Source organism: Streptopelia decaocto (genome assembly GCF_964273445.1).
Source record: "Streptopelia decaocto genome assembly, chromosome: 16".
Taxonomy (NCBI): domain Eukaryota; kingdom Metazoa; phylum Chordata; class Aves; order Columbiformes; family Columbidae; genus Streptopelia; species Streptopelia decaocto.
Genome location: NC_138671.1, coordinates 6,601,743 through 6,622,048, shown reverse-complemented (window position 1 = coordinate 6,622,048; position 20,306 = coordinate 6,601,743). Strand labels below are relative to the sequence as shown.

Below are 20,306 nucleotides of genomic sequence, written 5' to 3'. Positions count from 1 at the left end.
AGACGATTGCCTGGTGTAATCTGCTTACCCTCCCCCAGACCGCGGCAGCCGCTCCGCACCCAGGGCCGAGGCAGCGCCTGGGTCGAGCCCTCTGGAAGGAGTCAAGGGCGACCAACGTGATTATCTCGGGAAACGAGACCCTGACCCTCCCGTTCACTCTTCGGCCGAACGCCCATGTGAGTGCTGTGAGAAGCATAGACAAGGGTGCTCTTGCTTTTCAAATACTATCGTAATATACTTAAAATATTGTATTAAAATACTCTTTTTGTTAGAATAATTTTACTCTGTTTTCTGCTTTTGATTCTCTCACATAGATTAGTAGAGTCTACTACAGTGTTCCCATTGATTAATAAACACAGAGCTAAACTTCCACAGAAGACACAGTTTGCTCCATTCTGTCATTATCAGGGACATCCATGGACCCTGTGAGAGACGGATTCTTCCGTAAAAAAACCCACAGTCCATGCCGATGAGACAGAGAGAGGATGGAGGAAAAGGAAACATGATCAGATTGTTTCATAAGTGGGAAATATGGGACAAAATAAGCTTGTCCAAGGTCACGCAGGAAGTTTCTGGCATACAAAGGAAATTAATATAGATCCCATGAATTTCAACTGTTGCATAACTAATAAGGGACATCCTCCCCTCAGTCTTATTCAGAAACATTGTAGTTTTATTCTGCAACTTTAGTTTGGCAGATTTACCTTACAGGAGAAAACAGATTCATACTTCTATGTCAGAAAATAACTGTCATAGAGTCTGTACAAACACCCTCATCACCAGTTCCAATTTACCTTCAGGTCATCTGGAATGAAGACTTTGCGAGCTTTCTTAATCATCGGCTGTGGTTTCAGCTCTTCTTCAGAGAATTTGCGCTTACGAGGGTCAAACATCTCCTGGCCAGGAATACTGGAAAGAGCAAGATCTGCAGGGTCGGGTTCGTAGCCAACAGGAACTTGGATAGTCTCGGGATCAATGGGACTTGGTGTGTTTCGGTTTGCTGGCAAGATCTGACCTACGGAAATAAAGGACAAATTCATCTATGTTAGAAGAAAATATGTAAATAACATCACTCAATATGGATTTTAGAAGATCCTGAAAAACTTTACAAGCAATAGGTATTCAAGCTTTCACTGTAAATATTAGATTGTCCATTTTATAGGGCACATATCCAGATATGCTCATGTCATTATTTTCACAATTGGTGCCTAATTTTGGTTGCTAATCTTGGCTGCCCACTTAAGATCACCAAATCCAACACCAAGTTGCACTGGACTGCTGGCAGAATACATATCGCTCTGACTCGTGTCATTTCATTAAGATCCTCAGGAACAAATCATAACTACTGTCATTTAGCTCTGATTTATCCACCATGCTGTGATCCTTCCCACTTTTCTCATGGATTTCTTCATACATACCTTTGAGGGTAAGTTTAGTTTACAGTCGAACAATGCACAGCACTCGCAATAGGACAATATCTCATGAAAATGTACTTTCAAGCTGTGCTGAAGCACTCCACTAAGGAGAGCGCTATTTTCTATGTGATCCTACCGGTGATATTCTAAAAAGACAGTGAAGGAAACCAGCAACACCAAAGGCTATGATGACTACTTAAAGACGCTCTGCAAAAATGAAAGAACACTTCTTTATGCCAAATTGCTCCTTTATGGCATATAAAATCTGATAAAATGGAGCCTATCTCCCCAGAAGAGAATGATATCACCCATTTTTCTTTTGTTAATCCTAGATACAGCCTTCAAGATCCTGCAATACCAATTCAGGCAGCATTTCCACAAAAAAATCCAATTTAAAATCTCAACCAAAGGTTTCAAAAATAGGATCCTAAAGTCAGCTGCCTAAACATGGACTATTCCCAAGGGCAGAATTTTCATAAGTCTCCACATGCCTCAGAAGTACCAGCCTCACAGACTTCAGAGGGAAGACTTCTGATTGAAGCAGATAGCCTTTTATAATTTTGGCTATTAGCTAATTCACTTTGACTTTAGAAATACAACAGCTTTCATAATAACTACACAAACATCCTGTGACTGTGTAATATTTCCTTATTTGTGTCTGCATCTGCAGCATTTAGGGTGTAAAATGGTAAACATTAAATGTCAGTTCTAATTCTAAACCAAGGCCAGTGTTAACAATGTAGTTTTTATTTTGATTTAAAAGATCACAGCAACAATATTGGAACTGCATAGAAAAATGCACCGGGGAATTGCATTGTGCAAACCAGGGCTTGCTAACTGTGAGCTCATCTTTTGTAACTTTTATTTTAAAATAGCACTGATAAAACTGGCTTCCAGGAAAGGCTAGTAAGAGCCTGGGAAAAGAGAAAAGGAGGATCAAAGTTATTAAAATAGATGTGGACCTATAGGAGAGGGAGTGAAAGGATCCCGCTACCCACATTGTGCCAACATCACCGCGCTTCCCCTCCAGCCTCCGGCCCCGCAAGGTTTTTTGCTGCTGAGCGCTCGCTGTTTGGTGCTGCGGCTCGTCACGGCCAGCAGACCCCGCCGCCGGCCAGCAGGGGGCAGCAGCAGGCGGCAGCGGCCTCTCCCCGCGCGGCCGCCCGAGGGCGCTCCCGGCCGCCGCTCGTCCCGCCGCCTGGAGCGGGGGTTGCGTGTTCAGCGGTTCGAGCCCCGGGGGCGGCAGCGCGGACACGGAACGGCACGGGGAACCCGCAGGGCCCGCTCCGCTGCCCGGGGCGCGGTGCGTTTCCCCAGGGAAGCGCCTCGGCCGTGCCCGGGGACAGCGGCGATGCCCGCCCGGGTGTTCAGCACATCGCCGTGTCTGTACAGAGCCAGCAGGGAACTGCTTGAATGCACCAAGGCACTCATAGCCTGCCTTTAAACGGATGGCTAATCTCATCTCATGTCAGATGTATGGGCTGGCAGAAACAGGCTTATTTAAAGGATTAAATGCAGGAAAGCTTCCTTTGATGTATGCTTGTACCAGAGCAGCCAGATATTTTAAAAATGCAAATATATAGACATACTCACATACAAATCTTGCAAATTCTATAATACAGATAAAAATGAATCAAGACACCAGCTCTGAATACTTCTATAATATTCCAGGTGACCATGCAGAGTGTTTCTAAAAGTCAAACAGATTGTGAAATCTGCCCTGGCTTTCCAATGGCCCTAAACCAGAAGAGCCTGTATTTAAATATTGCTGAAGTTCTAGATACACGGTATCAGTTTACATATTATCATTTATCTACAATGCGCCATATTACGCAATTACATGAGCTTTGTAATCATTGGATTCAATAAACTGTACAATAGCTCTCTCTGAAAAAGGTAAAGGGAAAAAATGCTCTTTTTAAATACATGGCATTGAGGTATCGCATCTTACCAACGCAATAGCAAAATAAAGGTGAGAGCGATGCATCTCCAAGGTGATCGGGGAGAACAACCTACAGCAATCAAGATCCTGCCTTGTTCCCTACGTGCACACATTTCACTTTCCCCAGTCTAAGAAGCTCTCGCTACTAAAGACCTGGTCCTTCAGCAAACAGAAGATGCCCCAGGTGTCAGCGTGAAGCTCATTTGAAGTAAATGCTGTTCACTAACGCAAAGCCTGAACAAGTCGTGCACAGAGCTGAACGGTATCACCCAGGTGCCTGAAGATTCTTGCCCGGTGCGATGTTCCTGCACGCACACCTGTATCAGCCCACGCGGGCCGACTCCCTGTCCTGTCACACTCCTCTAGGTGATCAGGAACTCCAGGGAGCACAACGGAGTTAATAAGGGTGTCTAAAACCCCAGACAGAAAAACCAGAAAAACTCCTTGTCCAGAGCTTTACATTAGGCAACTCCTGGCATTCCGTGACTTTTTATTTATTCTCTCAAGTTTTGCCAACAACACAAGCCAGGAACCTGTCCTTGTTAGTTTACTGGCTAACGGCCATTGCATCTATGTGATGCAGGAACCCAGGGCGACAGCGTGGGCTGCGCTGGACTTGGCGCTGCTGCGACTGCAGGAGCACACGGCTGCCCGAGCTCCTCGCCACGGCGCTTGAGCTGCGCATCCTTCTGCCAAATTTGTTCAGGGTGTTATTTTTACGCACTAAATTCCTCGCAATCAGAGGTAGGTCAAATAAGCACAGCAATCTGAACATCATGTGCCCAGCAGCCGACTAATCCTCACATCAGCAAGCTTGAGGGCTGTCACAACACCCGGAGACAGAGCCGCTCAGAGGCTGCGATGCACAGGGAACCAGCCGCCGAGGCCGGGCCAAGGTAAAGCCCCTCACCACTCGGCATCGGGACCAGATGCCTTTGTAGCCAGTCTCTGTATTATTTAAACACTCTGCGCTCACAACAGCGGCCAGATTTTCAGAGCAGTGAAGTGGCTGGCCTGTTTAATGTGCTTAGCTTTGTTCTCAATGGGGGCTGAGATTGCCAAGTGTTTTGGAAAGAACTCGGCCCCTCTATTTAAGCTGATGAAATGAGAGCTCTTGAGCATTAAGCTCTTTTGGAAATCCAGCTGCAGAACTCCACAGTGGTGCTGGTGGATGCAAGCTGGGAACAATGGTTAATGGAAACTTCCCTTCATACCACCCTGGTGATGTGTCTCAACCACGGCCTGGAGAGACCACAACTATGTCAACACTGGCCTCTTTTCTGGAGACTTTCCCACTGTAGAGCTCTACTCAAGAAACAGCAAGAACGCCAGGACAGACACAGCTCCAGGTGCCTCCTGGCCAAGGACCCAGCAGGTTTTCACAACCCCAGCAGTTACAGCTGCCCCAACATCTTGCTAATGCGTTGCTTTGGCAGATATTAGCAATAGCGGAAAATTTTCCAGAAAGAAGGACTTGAAAGAAAGTTGGCTGTCCTAACCCTTTCAGTCCTCCTCCTCGCAGCAGAGGTTACCAGCGAGGAAGTCCAAAATAATGGCAATATTTTCAGTGTGGTTCCTTGTTCAAAGAAAAATGGACCGAGGCCATTCACTTGTGTCATCTAGGTCACCAAATTGCCGGTAAAAAAAAAAAAAAAAAGCTTTTAATTGCCTGCAATAATTAAAATTCATAATTCAAAACTACAGTAGCATTTTTATATACCTGCAAAACCAAAATGCTGATCTGGTATCATGGGGAGCTCAATCACCATATCCTGCTTCTTAATTTCCCCCTTTTGAAACATCCCACCTACCAGATGTGCCCAGGAGAGTTAAGACAGAAATAACCTCTTCAACTGCACCACTGCTTGACAGACTTCTTATTCGTATTGCAAGGGATCCCTGGTGGATTATGTGGAACTCGGTTTTGAATCATTCAGCTCCTGAAGAAATGTGCCTGATTTTCACAAAGTCTCCCTTCTCGCAGCCCTTCCACACTTTTCATCAGCTCAACAGCTGGCTGGAGAACAGCGACAAGAAAAAGAAAAGAAAAGGGAGCGGAAATGTTCTAATCAAAATATTTTCCCCTGTTTTTCACACATATGTTGGAGGGAAAGAAAAGAGGAGTTTCTCATTCAATTTATTAGCAGCCCAGAGGTAAAATACGTGTTTGCTAATAGTTTTTCCTTATATAAACTAAAGACACTTTGGGTATGTTGGTCTGACTGTGCAGTACAGCAGTTAAATTGACAGATAATCGTCATGCGGAGCCGCTCCAGAGAAGCCCACAGCTCTGCTGATCGGTTTTCCAAGTCGTCTACCCGCCTGGCGGCCGGCCAGCTATTTGGGATAGTTCTCTTACTCCAAATCCTGCGCCGGACTAATCTGTCATCTCTGTCCGCATTAACCCCTTCAGCCTCCAGGAAAAGTCATCTCGATGCAGAACACAAGGCAGCGCGCAGGAATCAAGGCAGGCAAAAATCCCCACCGGCAGTAACAGAAAAGGAAAATTCTGGAGACCAAGGTTTAACTAAGGACAATATTATAATTCCTCAGTCACGATATTATAAGAGAAACCAAAACAATTATATAGATAACCAGACCATAATCTATACGAGCACTAAAGGGAATGACGAGCCACAGTGTGATCTTCCAGCAGGACAAAACCAGCCCCTCTGCCTGGGGTGGAGAAGATACTTCACCTCTGTGTATATTTATCTAACACAGTTATTAGAGGAGCTTGATTTTCTTCTGAAGCAACAGCAGACTAGTGTATTTTTGACCGGTGCTCCAACCTGGCACAGACATTCCTCTGTTCCTTATCTTACATGAACTCGATTCTGCTGAACGCGGGGTGACGGCAAACGCTTCCTGCGGAAAGAAGGATCTTAAACCAACGCAACCACAACACACTCGCTGCTTTTAACACGCACTAAAAGACTGGCACACACAAGCGTTTTTAAAATGTGTACTTTTTAAAGATACCAGCATTGTTTACAAACCTTGTGCATTTAATTATAAGAGAATTGTCATTTCCCCTCTCAGCATTGTGTGCCTCCTGCTCTGGGCCTCTCCACTATTATTTCAGGCAGGACTGGTACTCTTATTAAGATTATCTGACACTTCCCATTAGACGATGCCGTCTTCAGTTCCTCAGACCGTTGCCAGATTTCAAGCGTTCTGTTTGGATCTGTATGTGCCAATTATGTTTCTGCCAAAATGGGTCTAACAGTTTCCCGAAAAAGGTTCAGCAAAAAATATTATACTTTGTTTTGAACCTGTCAAAAATTTCTGGCCAACTTTTCACTGAACTGAGCTAGTGGCCTGTGCACTGGCTGCTGGATCTGTGTTACTGCCCTTTTGTTTGCCTTCTTAAAATCCAGCTACTGCAGGCATGAATGCACCCAGCAGAAAAGCATCGTTGAAGAGAACAGGGCAGGAGTCCCTTGTTTCACCCATTTTGATTTATCTAAATGGGCCCATGCGTTCTTTGCCACTAATTATTCCAGCCTCCTGCAAAGATACAATTATCAGCTTTGCAGGAGCTCCAGCACTGACAGCTTCTGCACCTGTGTGCTTCACAGAAACCATCTTTTTCCCCACAAGACCCCAATGAAAAAAGGGGCAGCACCAGCTCTTTACAGGTGAAGAAGTACAGACGTTTTAAATCAAAAGTATGCAGCCAGCCTCTCAGGTTAGCGAACATTATCGGCATTTCAAATCAACTCTCACCGACTTGTTGGAGGTTGGGGGCTGTACACTGATGTGAGGGGTGCCCAAGGTATCCAAATGGGAAGCAAACATGCAGTGTGACAAGCCCATATAACTAAGTGATTTGCTCAGAATTCTGCTGAAGCTTCATGGCAAAATCCAGTCTCTCTAGACAAAACCCTTCTGTCTTTCCTGCCAGATTTTCCCTTCTCCTCCTGCTGTTCCCCAAATCCTCTCACATCTGCAGAAAATGAGGTCAAGATTCTACAGACAACGGCTTCCTTCCTGATACAGCCCTGATTCAACCCAGAGCTGCTCTGACCTCTACGTTCAAAAAGGGAAAAGGGAACACAGAGGCTATAATGTAATTAAAACCTGCATTTGCAAGCAGACAAGGGAAGGGGGTGCTATCTGAAGCTGGACATGTGGCCTTTGGTCAAATGTTTGCACACTTTTAAGGGCTTGACTTTGCAACTCTTGTATGCCATTAGCATAACGTGCATATAACATGCTATGCCTGCTGTGCCAGTAACATTCTGCCCTTCAAAAGTAATAAAAGATATGAGGCACCAACAGGTAAAATCTTCCACTACGTCTACTGGACTTAAGACTCTGCTCTTGTACAAAATCCATCCTCTGCAAACCTTACGCTGTCTTTAGCCCGTGTGAAGGCGGCACTTGGCTCCACGAGGCCCCGTTTCTAAATGCTGCCAGGAAATAAAACCTTTTTTCTCTCCCAAACCAGCCCCTGCCTGAAAGTAGTTGTTCCTGTCCCCAGTGTTTCCCTTGCACAAGCGCTACCCACAGAAACCAGGGGTTTGATCCTGCTCCCAGAACACTGCCCAGGGATTTTCAAATTCTTGAAAAGCATGGAATCCACAGCGCTCTCAAATGCCTTTCTTGATCTTCTGTAGGGCGCTGCTTGCCCTACAAACACAGGAGAAAATGGCATTCGGTGGGGATGGGGCTTGGAGAGAAGCTGCAGGAAGCACATTCAGACAGGTAGTTAATTTTGATTTACACTCGGCTTAGAAGCATGTTTCACTTCAAGATGCTGGTATTCCCTGGTGCATTGGAACTTCGTGACGTCCTTTGGCATATCTATATATATTTTCATTAATTGGCAATTCACATATAGTAAGGTTCCTCAAAAAGTACTATTATTTGTTTTCTTAAAGGGAAGGTTCCAGAGAAGCATCACAATTGTTAATAAAAAGACAAAAAGATTTGTTTTTCTTTCCTTGGACAATTACATACCCAGCTTTAATAAACCGAACTCAAAGAGCAGATTTTAGATAGAGCCCCCACTTTAGATAACAGCCGCATATGGCATCCATAAATATGCCCTCACGTGGAATACCACTCAAAACAAAGCCAACGCTTGTCCTTAAGTTGTGTTTATGCCACTGCCAATGTGCTCAGCAGGACTCCAGACCAAGTAAGTTCCTCTCACATTGTTCTATTTATTTGGCTAACGCACATCCAGGACAGCACGCTCCCAGTGAGTAAACAGGTCTTGCAAAAAGCCACCGTGTAATCCCGAAAGCATATGCCACCCATGACTCACGTATCTATTACCCAGTTCTGGTACCCAAGCCCATCTTGCTTGGGTGTGTTATCAAAACACAGCTAAGTGAGATTTCCAATGGCATGGAAAAGCCACGTGAAACGGGTTCGTTTCCTCTGCCTCCCAATCGGCAGCGGGTGGCGAGGCAGGAGATGCTATCAGCTGCTCGCTCAATACAGCCCTGAAGAAAAAGGGTCACTGGGCAGAGCCACAGGAACTCGCAAAGCTCGCCTTTCTTTTGATCCGTCCTGTATGCACAAATCCCAACTCTCCGTTGACATAGCTTTTTATTTTTATACTTTTTTTTGTTCGATAAAACAAAGTACACTATGTGACAAAACTAAATTGATGCTTTATAGAGGGTCATTTGTATAAGAGAATCACATTTTAAGAAGTAGAGCTGCCAGCATGGAGATACACTGTTCCCATAACGCTCCTTAGTACACTTTTTCTCTCTGCCTTAAATCAGGGCCCTCTAGCATGTTTTGGAAAACAAACACAAACCAAACCAAAATAAAAAATACACCAAACAAACTAAAACCAAAACGAAACCAACACAAACACTACACCAAAACCCCGAAGCTTGTATTTGGTTTGTTACAGCCAATAACTGCAGAGGTCCAATCTGTTTTACATACTATTCCAAATGAACACACACAAAGAAAGCACAAGGGTGTGTGGTTGTATCTTTTTCGCTATTGATGTATTTATCTTCATTTGCAAAGTACACAAAGGCATGAGTCTCAGGTAGTCTGAGAAGTGGTTCAGAGGAGGAAGGGAACACGGAACTGTGGATCAGAGAAAATTCCAGGAGAACAGACTGTCGCATTTGGACGGTACCCACGTGTCCGCAGCTACTTCTTCACAGCTGCTGCATAATGCAGGTTTTCATGGCACATCAGACACAGACAAAACCAGGGAACTTCAAAAAGAAAGTCTGATTACAAGAAATGACAACACTGAACACTGGGCAAGACATTGTTCAACTTCACTTGTAAATGTGAGAGTCGTTTGGTTAAAAGGAATGCATTCTCCTGCTCGCATGGGCAACCATCACTGGTACAAAACACCACTATTTGGGGTTTATTCAGGAGGGGGTCAAGTGCCAATGTACTTATCTCTGACACCTTCAGTCTCTACAATACTTACAATTTATATTAAATATAACAGTGCTTTACTAAAAGCTGATTCCCACAGAAGTAAATCCACTGGTCTGGTTCTCTTTTCACAACGGCGGTCATCCCATCCTCCATACAGGACACCTGCAGGACAGCACAGGCCTTATGGCACTTTATTGTTCAAGGCTTTTGAGAGGATTTGGGGGATGACGGGACACGACACAACCCCTCATTGTTTTCCTCTTCTTCACCTGTAGGCAAAGACACCGCAGGCTCCCGTGATGTGCCCCTGCCGATCGGAGCACCGGGTCTGCAGAAGAAGGCGTATCCATGCCCAAATGAAACGAGGAACACTGGGGAGCTGGCAAGCACCGCGAGCTGAGGGCAGCGACAATACATAGGCTTGGAAAATTATGTGGGCTTTACCTTTCACACTCCTGTTAACTCCGATTTTCATGAAGTAGGTGGTGTTGCTACAGCAACTGTCATATCACATCATTTCTGCTGTCTCTGTCACAGAGATCACCTTATTTTATCTTAAACTCAGATATGCAGCTTTTCTTCCTCTATTCTAAAGCCCTCTGTATTTTGGATATAAAAAATTACACAAAATAGAGCTGTGCCATATAAATGATATTTTTTAAAAAGGTAGCAAAGCTTACAGAACATTTTTATTTGCTCTCCTTTTACAAATGCAGAAGGAATAAAGAAAACGGAACTAACCAGCTTCATGGCGCTCCTGAGTTTCACAAATAAATTAAGAGCTGGTTTCACGATACAAATGCTTTGTGCCACCTTCAATGCTTTCCTCCTACAGAAGCCAGCCCTGTGTTCTGGTGCACTTCTCCAGAAGTAACTCACCTATTCACAGGTGAGAACATCTCGCTTCCTCATGCCCAGGTTGTGTGTGGGTACATTCCGCACCCTCCACACCCCGCTCGGATGCTGCTGCCCATCCGCGCACTGTTCAACCCGCTCCGCTCACCCGCTCGACCTGCAGCCTGGAAGAAGCACTCACTGAAGCAGGAGTTTCAACCCATCTTGACCTGTTTCAGAAGGTTTTTTCCGAGCTGCTAGGGATGAGGTGGCCGCCCAGCTTTGCAGCTCCCTTGCTCAGTAACACCAAAATTTGGCTCTACCTCCTTTGCCTCCATTTTGCTGCCTGTATAAGGTCCTTGAGGACTCAACACACAAGCAAAACTCAATAAAATCCTGATGACGAAAAGGGTCTATTAAGGTTTTGTTATTAACATGCATTCCAACTTCTGTACTCACAGATCTTCCTTTAAAAAAATAAAAAACTAATGTGGAACAGCAGAAATATTCAGTTACAGCCTCAGGCTACTCAGGAAACTAAAGCAAGCCCTATCTGTCCTCAAAGATTATTGCACAGACCACTCAGCCGCTAGTGCAGCTCAGACCACCAGATCAAGCTCTGCTGCAGCCGAAGCTGGTGAGTATTTATATCAGCTGCTTCGTAAGCACTTCCAGTCACTTCCAAACCAAGCAATGCACTCACCAAATTACACTTTGCTTCTCCACAGACAGGTCCTGGACAGATACAAATCTGCTTGTGTGGATTGAAACTGTGGGCAACTATATCCCATGTACCTGGCTAACGGCTAAATACACAATCTAGATACCAAGTGGCCTTTCAGTTCCCTCAATGACTTTGCAAGCTTCATTTCAGTGCCCCAGTACTTGACAGTTATTCTTTAGCTCATTTCCTAGATAAATGAGTTCTGTGCAATTGTGCTGTGCACGTCTGTCTCCTCCCAACAACTCTTGAAACTGTTGGCCAACTTCATAGAGATTTGGTAGAGAGGTATCCACAGGTATTACTAACAAGCTTTGTGAAAATGTAAATGAAAGATCTTAACTCCCTGGCTGGAGGCACCTCCTTATGCATCAGAGAACCCACGGAGATGTTGCTGCTCATGGAACCAATTCCTTGGGCAGGCAGTAAGAAGGAAAAAGTATTCACCAAGTTATTATCTGTTATGTCAGTCAGGAAAGTCACTAAATCCTCTTGTTCTCTACTGGAATTGAGGATGTCTTTTCACCTTACCTCACCCACTCATTTACTATTTCCAGTAATCGCAACCAAAATTATTTGACAACTGCACTGTGACTTGACAATTTCCACGCAGACACATCTGGTGTTGATAGCCATTAAAACAGCCATGCACATGCCCTGCCTTAAAAATCAATGGAGAAGACAGTCAGATGTGGACAACCCAGCTGTCTGGTACCATCTGAGCATTTATTTATTCTTATAATATGTAGTGGAAACCAGAACTCTACTAGAAAGAGGTTTTTTATATTATCCGCAGCAGTTACACAAGCAATTTATGCCTTCCAAGCAAGACACAGTAGGAGTGTTCGGGAACCAACAAATTTGCTCTGGTAACAATGAAACATTCATTATGGGGTTTGGGGTGGGGAAGGGTTTGGTTGGAGAGGGAATATTTTCTATTTTTTTTTAAAGATTTTGTTAAAATGCAAGACAAAATGCTAGGTGACGGACACTGGGTTGGACCCACCGCTAAGAATCAGAGTGCTCTGGATTTATGCTGCGTGTCTCTGCCCACTTGAGGGATACACACTAATGCACAGACCAGTATTTGGAAGATCAGAGATCCCTTCTCTTCCTCCTGACCCCCACTGCTGTTATCTCAGCCTTACGAATGTCCACAATTACCGAAGCTTGGGGAAGAATGGGTTAAACTCAGCAAAGCAAAAAAAAACAAGCAAGAGAAACACCTTTCCTCTTTCTGCTTAACTGGATAATTGGTTAGCAGGAACCTGCTTGATGAGTTTCAGCAGCTCCTGGAGATCAGGCAAGGCTGTTTCTGAGCGCTGTTAAAGCTGCCGACTGTATAAACATCTTTAAGCCCCTCGCTAAGGTTGGTTTTTTTGACAACTAAAATTTCCAGCAGGCAACGAAGCAGTTTGTATAACAAAGATCCATCCAAACCCAGTGAAGAGCAGCAAGCTGAACTATTTTAGGCAGAATATTTTAAAGATGTTATATACATAAAACTGTCATGGTGAGAATAAATAGATGGTTTTTAAAATGTTTAAGTGAATGAAGAAAGACTAAATAATTCTTCCTGCAATGGAGGGAGTGTAACAGTAAGATTCACGTGAATAAATAACACGTTCTGTCTTAGTAATTTAAGGGGCTAAGAAAATTCTAGTCTTGAAGGATCACGTGACAAATCCAAGGGCTTCACTGGATCTGTACAATCCTCTGGGCTTATTACTTGATACCATTTATCTATAATGCAAAAGATTTTACTCAAGTAATTAGTGATTTTGAGTCCAGTTGGCTAAAAAGAAAGTACACAAGGGTTTATTTTCACACAGGGATTATCTTGTCCTATATCAGATGTGTGTGCAAGCACGTGAGTTTAAAAAAAAAGACAAACCCTGTTCAAATCTTGCTGTAAGTTCAAACCAGTCACAACTGCAAAATCACCAAAGCAGCACCTACAGCGAGCAGTGCAAAATGCTGGAAAATATTTACTTAGAACTGTCCACATTATCATCTTCATTTCTATTTATTCACCTTGATGTTTAACTTAACTGAATGCTGCAGTTGATAAATAGACATGTCAAAATGCTGAGTTTTAACACCAAGAATCAAGCTCTCCCTGCGTGAAGCTCTGTCAGTCGACACCAGGTGAGGGTCTCACCACAGGGCTCATTCTCCCAGGTTCCTTTCTCTCTGAAGATTCAGGAAATGCTCAGAGGAAGCATCTGTATATTTATAACCTGAAGAACAACATACAGATTTCAGGAAAATTATATCAGCTTTTGCGAGTATTGATCCGCTCAGAAATGACTCGAAGCGTCTGATAAAGTCACCATAAAAACAGACTTCCAGGCTCAGTACTGTCCACATAAAACAAACCAAACAACCCTTCCCCACACTTCAAGAGAAATGTCCCTTCATAAAAACAGGAGCTGCTCCTCCAACACTACTGCCCCCGATCATGTTTTGTGCCCCCTCCCCAAGCATTATGTCTTTTTGTACTAATTCTTCATCCAAGGGTGCCCTCAGAGATGTTGGGGTTTCAAACCCAGCGCCAACTTTCCAAAATATGCTGTATTTTGAAAAGCCCGTTTTTGTTTCACAGAGAAATAAATGAGTTTCCATCATAAAGCCTTTATCCCCCCAAACCCAAAGCCTCCCATACAGTTAAAAATCAAATCCAGCTTTATTTTCCTGCATGAGTCAGGCTGCATGCAAACAGCTCAGGGTGGAAAATAGAACTGAAGTAAGAAATCCAGAGAGGGATACTTGTTCTTCTAACAGCACACTCCTATTTTCCCAAGACATTTGCTAATATTTTCATTTTAAAACCAGAGGAAAACCACCCTCTTCCCCCCAAAAGAAGTTTTAAAGATTATAAAGACACACAAGGACACACTTTATTATTTTAACAATTATTGCTATTTTCAGAGCTTCAGCACAGCTACTTCCTTCCATAATTGGACTTCAATCAAACCCCAGCAAAGCTTTTGATCTTGGAAAGAGTAACAACATAGCTCTGTTATCAGCACACGGGGGCAAAGAGTAGGACATCCAGAATTTTTTCAATAAAAGAAAGTTAATTGCTTTGACTTGTATTTATCAAAGGTCATGGCCACAAGTTCTGAGTGCACATACATAACGGTGCACACTGAGAAATCCTGTACAGACTGGCCCAAGTAACTGTTGGGATTATGCTATCTGTATGCATCTTAAAAAAAAAAAAAAAAAAAAAAAAAAAGCAGCAAAACAATGCTAGATTACTATCCAAATATACCCCAGTGGATGTCCTGCCAAATAGCAAATATGTGGCTGTAAGCTCCAAACTGAAATAAAAGCTTGGCCAGAAGCCCAGAGCTTCACTGTATTTTGCTCAGCTAGCCATAGTCTGGCAGAACAGAGTGAACACATTCTCAGCCACGTGATGGAGGAGCCCGTCGGGCCAAGCTGATTTCCTTGTGTTGGTTAATTGTGATCTTCAGACTGTACACACCAGCGGCTTTGGGAAAACGTGAGAAAGTGGGAAACAACAAGCCACGGGCTATAAACTGAAGGGCAGATAGTTAAGGTGTTTGCTTAGACACTAGCGTTGCCAGTGCTGTATTTTAACGGTGTGTTAACTGGGCTCGTAGCACGGAGCACACTCGGCAAGGGTGCTGAGCACTGAGTGTTCACCTGGATTTTCACAGGACTTACACATCATCAGCTCCTTCAAGGATGCAGACTCCGAAAACACTTGACTTGGAAATGGAGCTGTAAATTCTTCATTGTAGAGGATTACGAGAGTGGCTCAAAAATGCCAAATGCTGAATGACTTCAAACTCCATGTTCAGGAGAATTAGAAGTACTAAGGCCTCTCAGACGTGGCCCAGTACAGGCAGAGTATGACTGATGGTGATATATAACCTCTACGGCTCTGATTTTGCTGACACTACTTAAATCACCACCAAGTAGCACTCCTGAACAGAGAGAAACATCCATGAAGTGAGACAAAATTTGCCCAAAGCATTCAATCCAAAAAGCATGCAGGATCTAATGGGATAAAAGCTGCCCTGATGCTAAGGTGTTATATTTTGAAAGTAGTGATAATGATGTTTTTAAATAAGTGAGTTAGGCAGAGACAAACAGCATCCCTGGCCAGCATCAGAGCTGCACGTGACTTGTGAGAATGTGCTACACGTGGAAGCAGAAAGAAAAGCCTCAAAATGTGAGACCTCAGAAGTACATCCTGGCTACAGATAAGAGCAACTCGGATGAAGCAGTCATGAGTACATAAGAAAAGTGAGATTTGTTTACTTTTTAAAAGAAATTAGTTGATAACCCAGACACGTGCAGCAGCTGGTGAAATCGGAGACACACGAGTGGACAATTACACTTCTAATTCTTTCCCTCTATTTGGCTAATGATTTCTTTTCACGTGTTCAGAACGGCTTCCAGACAGAGACTACCACAGTTTTCAACAATGACTTCAACCATGTCGCCCTGAGAAAACTGAACACATAAGGGAGTTTGGAAAAGGGTTTCCCAAACCTGGTGATGACTCCAGTCCAACAGAAAGAGCAGCCACGTGCTCACGGATGTACCAATGTCAGGTCTTGGAGTCTGGACAAGCCATGCCCTGATTTTCCAAGTGCTGAGACACCAACAGCTACGGTGCTTCACATGGACACCAACAGATATGGTGCTTCACACAGACACCAAACTACAGCTGCCCAACATTTGTAACTGAAGGCTTGTGGTTTAACCTCCTCAAAAGCTTGACACACAGGCTGACTTTAAATATACCACACTTGTTCCTAATTCTCTCATTTAAATATACAGTTGAGTGATGCAGGTGTTCACAAGGTCAACCTCCTGCTCCATTTTACTCAATTTGTGTTACTCAAAAAATGGCTCAATCACCAGACTACTACCATTTCAGAAAAATCTAATAAACTAACTCATTTTTTTTTGAATTAGAGTAAGGCATTGTAACACCATATTGCTAAGTAACATGACACAATCTTGATATGACTTATTAACCTTATCAGTTATTTATGCTCTTCTAAGAAAAGTAATCTTCACTACAGGCAGGGGAATTAACTCCTCATTTTCAATGTACATGTAACGATACTGAGCGCAGTCCCACAGGCAGCTGGTGCCAAAGGCCATGGTGTGGTCAGTCCCTGGTGACTAACTTGCTCGGACACATGTGGTCCTTGGAGAAGTCTGCAAATCAAGAGTGGGAATTAAACAAAGGTACCCGAAGGTATTTGCAGTTTCACTCGCCAAAGTCTGCACACTTTACCGGTCTCCAGAGCAGCGATCGCCCAGCTCAGCAGGGCTCTGATTCTGGCCACCTTTCTCTAGCTGCAGGGCCTCCACTGGAAGTCAGTCCTTACTTCACCCTCACTCTGCCCTAAGCAAAGAGAATTAGGCTACACCATGTGGCCAACCCAGCATATAAAATTAAATTATCTCAGGGTGTATGTAACACAAAAAGATATACATTGCTCTGAAAATTTTACTTTGACATCCATAGGCCGCTGTGGTGTACTTCAGGCAGCAGTGAGCTCAGCACTTGCAGTTATTTCAGATCTGGATCTGATTTTTTAACTCTTGCAAAGTTAAGCTCAAAGCAACGCCTTAGTTTAGAAAAAGAAACAGGGCAAAGAAAAAGGCAACGTTTCCCATAAACGTTCTCCAACTTAATCCTGAGAAAGCAGGAAAAAACTCAAGTGACTCTTCATATAGCTTTGTTGTTGTTTCAAAGACACTTCATATAGCATAAACCACTGCCAGACCAAGTGGATGTTTGGGCCTCAGATAAGTGTTACCTTCCCACAAAGGGTATAGAAACGTCTGGATGCTGTGCTGGGAGAACATGGGAACACAGAGAGGTTCTAACCCATCTCTAAGTGCCCCAACAAGTCTGTGCGCTCAGGGGTAGAGGGAACGGGAGAGCGCGGGAGCAGCGCTGCCCCGCACTGCGCGTTGTGTCGTTACAGCTTTATCCCGACACACCCATATTTACAGCACACAATGTACTGTACAATTCACAACGCCAAGAAACTCAACATATCTAATCTGGCAAAAAAACAAAGTCATATCAGGTTAATCCAATTCTTAAATTGCACAACTTTGAAAAGCCAATAGGAAAACAAATCTTCTCCCAGCTTCTGCTCCCCCTGTTCCTCCGCCCAGCACACATACCCTGCCACGACCTACTTTTCCTCTCTGATCCCTCAACATTTTTAGCCCACTCTCACTGTTCCTTGTTTCCCATTCACTCCTAACCCACCCCGGTAGCAGAGTGGAAAGTTACACCGACCAGAGGAAGCCGTACAAGGCAGCTTTGTGTGCGGGTCCCAGGCCAAAATGGGCCGGGAGGGATGAATGGCAAGACGCGTACACAAGGTCGCTTGGACACCTGCCCGCATGTGATACTGCAATAATTGCGATAAGATAACAGGCCGCAAATTCGAAGCTGGCTGGCTGCAAGGTAGTTTCAAACCGGGCAGCGGAGCTGGGGTGCTGCTGCTGCACAAGGGGAACAACATACAGCAAGGTTGTGTGAAACTTCAGGAACTTCTCAGGTAAAATAATTGTGCATGACTTCAGAAAGGATCAAGATCGCTCCATTGCCTGGGTCAGCGCTTTCAAGATTTGCCTACAAACCCTATAGCTGGTTATCTAACGTATCTTTTTAAATGAAACCTTCCTGTTTCATATAAATCACAAGACTCCAGGAGCTGAGAACTTTAAAGGAAGAATAATGGTGGAAAAATGTTTGCGATACGCTCCCCCCAACACGCACTAAATCAATTAAACCTGGTTCCTTGCATATTCGTTTCTCAAAGAGAATTGACATCTCATGGTGTCTAAAAGGGTGTCAGCTTTCCCAGAAGCATTTCACACAGATCAAGCATTTTAAAGGTCTTATGTAAATTCTCTGATGTAGGAAATGCACATTTACATTACGGCTCTTCCCGCTCAGTAACATATTTCCACCCTATACACTCATCTATTTTCATGAAATTTTAGGAATATGATTATTCTTTCAGAATCACAAACTCCTTTCCACATTTGATTAACATCAGCGGATATACTCAAAAATCATGAAGCCGGAACACGCAAGAGGCCGCACATACCTAGCATGACTGGATACGGTTTATTTTCATAGCAGATCACAGTAAGCAACAGAACTGCAAGAGTTACATACAGAAAACAGCCAAATGGCCCACGCTGCAATGAGGGGTCGCAGCTGCAGGGATTACAGACGTCAGGAACATCTATATTTCCACTGTGCAGCACAAAGAGGGACCCGTGGTACGGCTGATTGCTGCAGGGTCCTTCACATTAAGTCAGTTTAACCCTCTCTGTTTTGATGAGGAGCAGGATTTGGTTTTGAGTATTTGGTTCCTGCTTACTAGGCATTAAAAGCCAAGCGTGCAGCTGTTTTTTAAGGAGACTTCTTACTGGAATAAGACCCATTTCTGAATGTTGAAATGGCGAGTTTGTAAAAATGACTAAATTAAGTCACCTCCTCTGTTTCAAAGCAGCTCTCTTGCTTTGAGCCTGTTTCACATCCTGCAGCCTTGAGTTATGTCCTCTTCTACAAGCAGGTTTAGTGCTATTATTTCAGTAACCTTGCTGTACTAAAATATTGATTGTGCTGTCAGAGTTCTGCAGGAGTATTCGGTGTTCAGAAGTTTGACAGTACTGTTCCTTCACTTTTTCAAACGGCAATTTACAGTTTCCTTCCTCGCCTCCTTAGAATCTCAAGTTATAAGCAGTTACTAGTGGGACCACATCTCATTTCTGTTTTGAGTGCTTTCACCTGTATTATGACTGCTAAGTTACTAGGTCATCACAAATATACTAGTAGTAACATCCACATACAAGAAGTGGGTAGCCTTGCAGGCGTTTTAGATAAAAAAATTAAGACCCTGCCATTGCCACACAAAGCAATGGATCTTGCTATGGACAGAGAACCCTGTTCATTCATTTGTTTATTAAATTCAGGAGTACCAACTAGTTCTGTAATGAATTACTTAATCTTTGACCTATTGTCCACAGCCATGTTCCAGAACAAGGAATTTATAGCAAGCTGAGCTCCCTAAGGCTAATTGGAAAAGAACTCTTTTTTTGTTAAGCCATCCTCCATCCTCAACAAGTCTTTTACAAACTACCCATTTTTGCCTCTCTGCTTATACACCTACATATCTAAGGATGACTCTGTTACAGATGAGTCGTTGCTGTAGTTCACTCTAGCATCTGCTTGTAGTAAATGCATGCTAATACAGCAATCTGTGGGTTTCTGTCAAGTTTTGTTTCAGCAATAATCTAGATTTGTGTTGCAGTTAATAAGGAGCTGAATTTTCTAGGACTCTAATGCAATTTGGATTTTTTTATTTCCTCCTACAGAGGGCCATACACCAAAACACAAGCAAAGAGCTGTAAGATCCTCAATGATTGTTTTCATTAAATGGCAAATAATAGGAACAAGAGAATACCACCAGTAAGATGAAGAGCTGAAGCTGTTTCTCTCAAAGCTGGGCAGAGAACCCTGAAGCAAGAGTGTGCCACATCACAAGAGCTAAGCTATGGGGTTGGATTGCGTACAATGAAAATCTGGGCCAAATTTAGCCCTAGCAAGATTTAGTTCAGAGAATGGAACTGGGAAGAGCAACTCTACAACAGCTTTAAGTGTGTCAGAAATTTGACAGGTTGAACAATAACTTGTATTCGTTTAAAACTTGATGGATAGCAACTCGGTTATGCAAAGCTGAAGTGCTATGGAGAGCCCTAGCAGAAAAGAGAATAAAACAAACAAAAAAAAAAACCCACAAAAAGTTGCAACACAGGCTGCCTCACCTACCTGTGTCAGCTCTCCCCCCTTGGGCTGCGAAGCTCTCAGGACCACATTTGGTCATTAAAAAAAAAGGCAATACAAGCTACAAAATCTGTTTGTCATGCATTCACTTTGACACAGTTGTGCATTTTACATTCATGTTCTATACCAACTCATTATGTATAA

The 20,306-nt window shown here is 43.6% G+C and overlaps 1 protein-coding gene across 2 annotated transcripts in view; it reads right to left on the bottom strand.

Annotated features, from left to right (window-relative positions):
- HLF (HLF transcription factor, PAR bZIP family member) overlaps positions 1 to 20,306 on the bottom strand; it is a gene marked incomplete at its 5' end in the record, with an annotated part of 34,075 nt that overhangs the window by 5,810 nt on the left and 7,959 nt on the right. For both annotated transcript variants that reach the window (XM_082067134.1, XM_082067135.1), the window contains one exon: positions 795 to 1,015. In XM_082067134.1, coding sequence (XP_081923260.1) covers positions 795 to 1,015 — 221 coding nt within the window. The remainder of the gene's footprint in view (positions 1 to 794; positions 1,016 to 20,306) is intronic.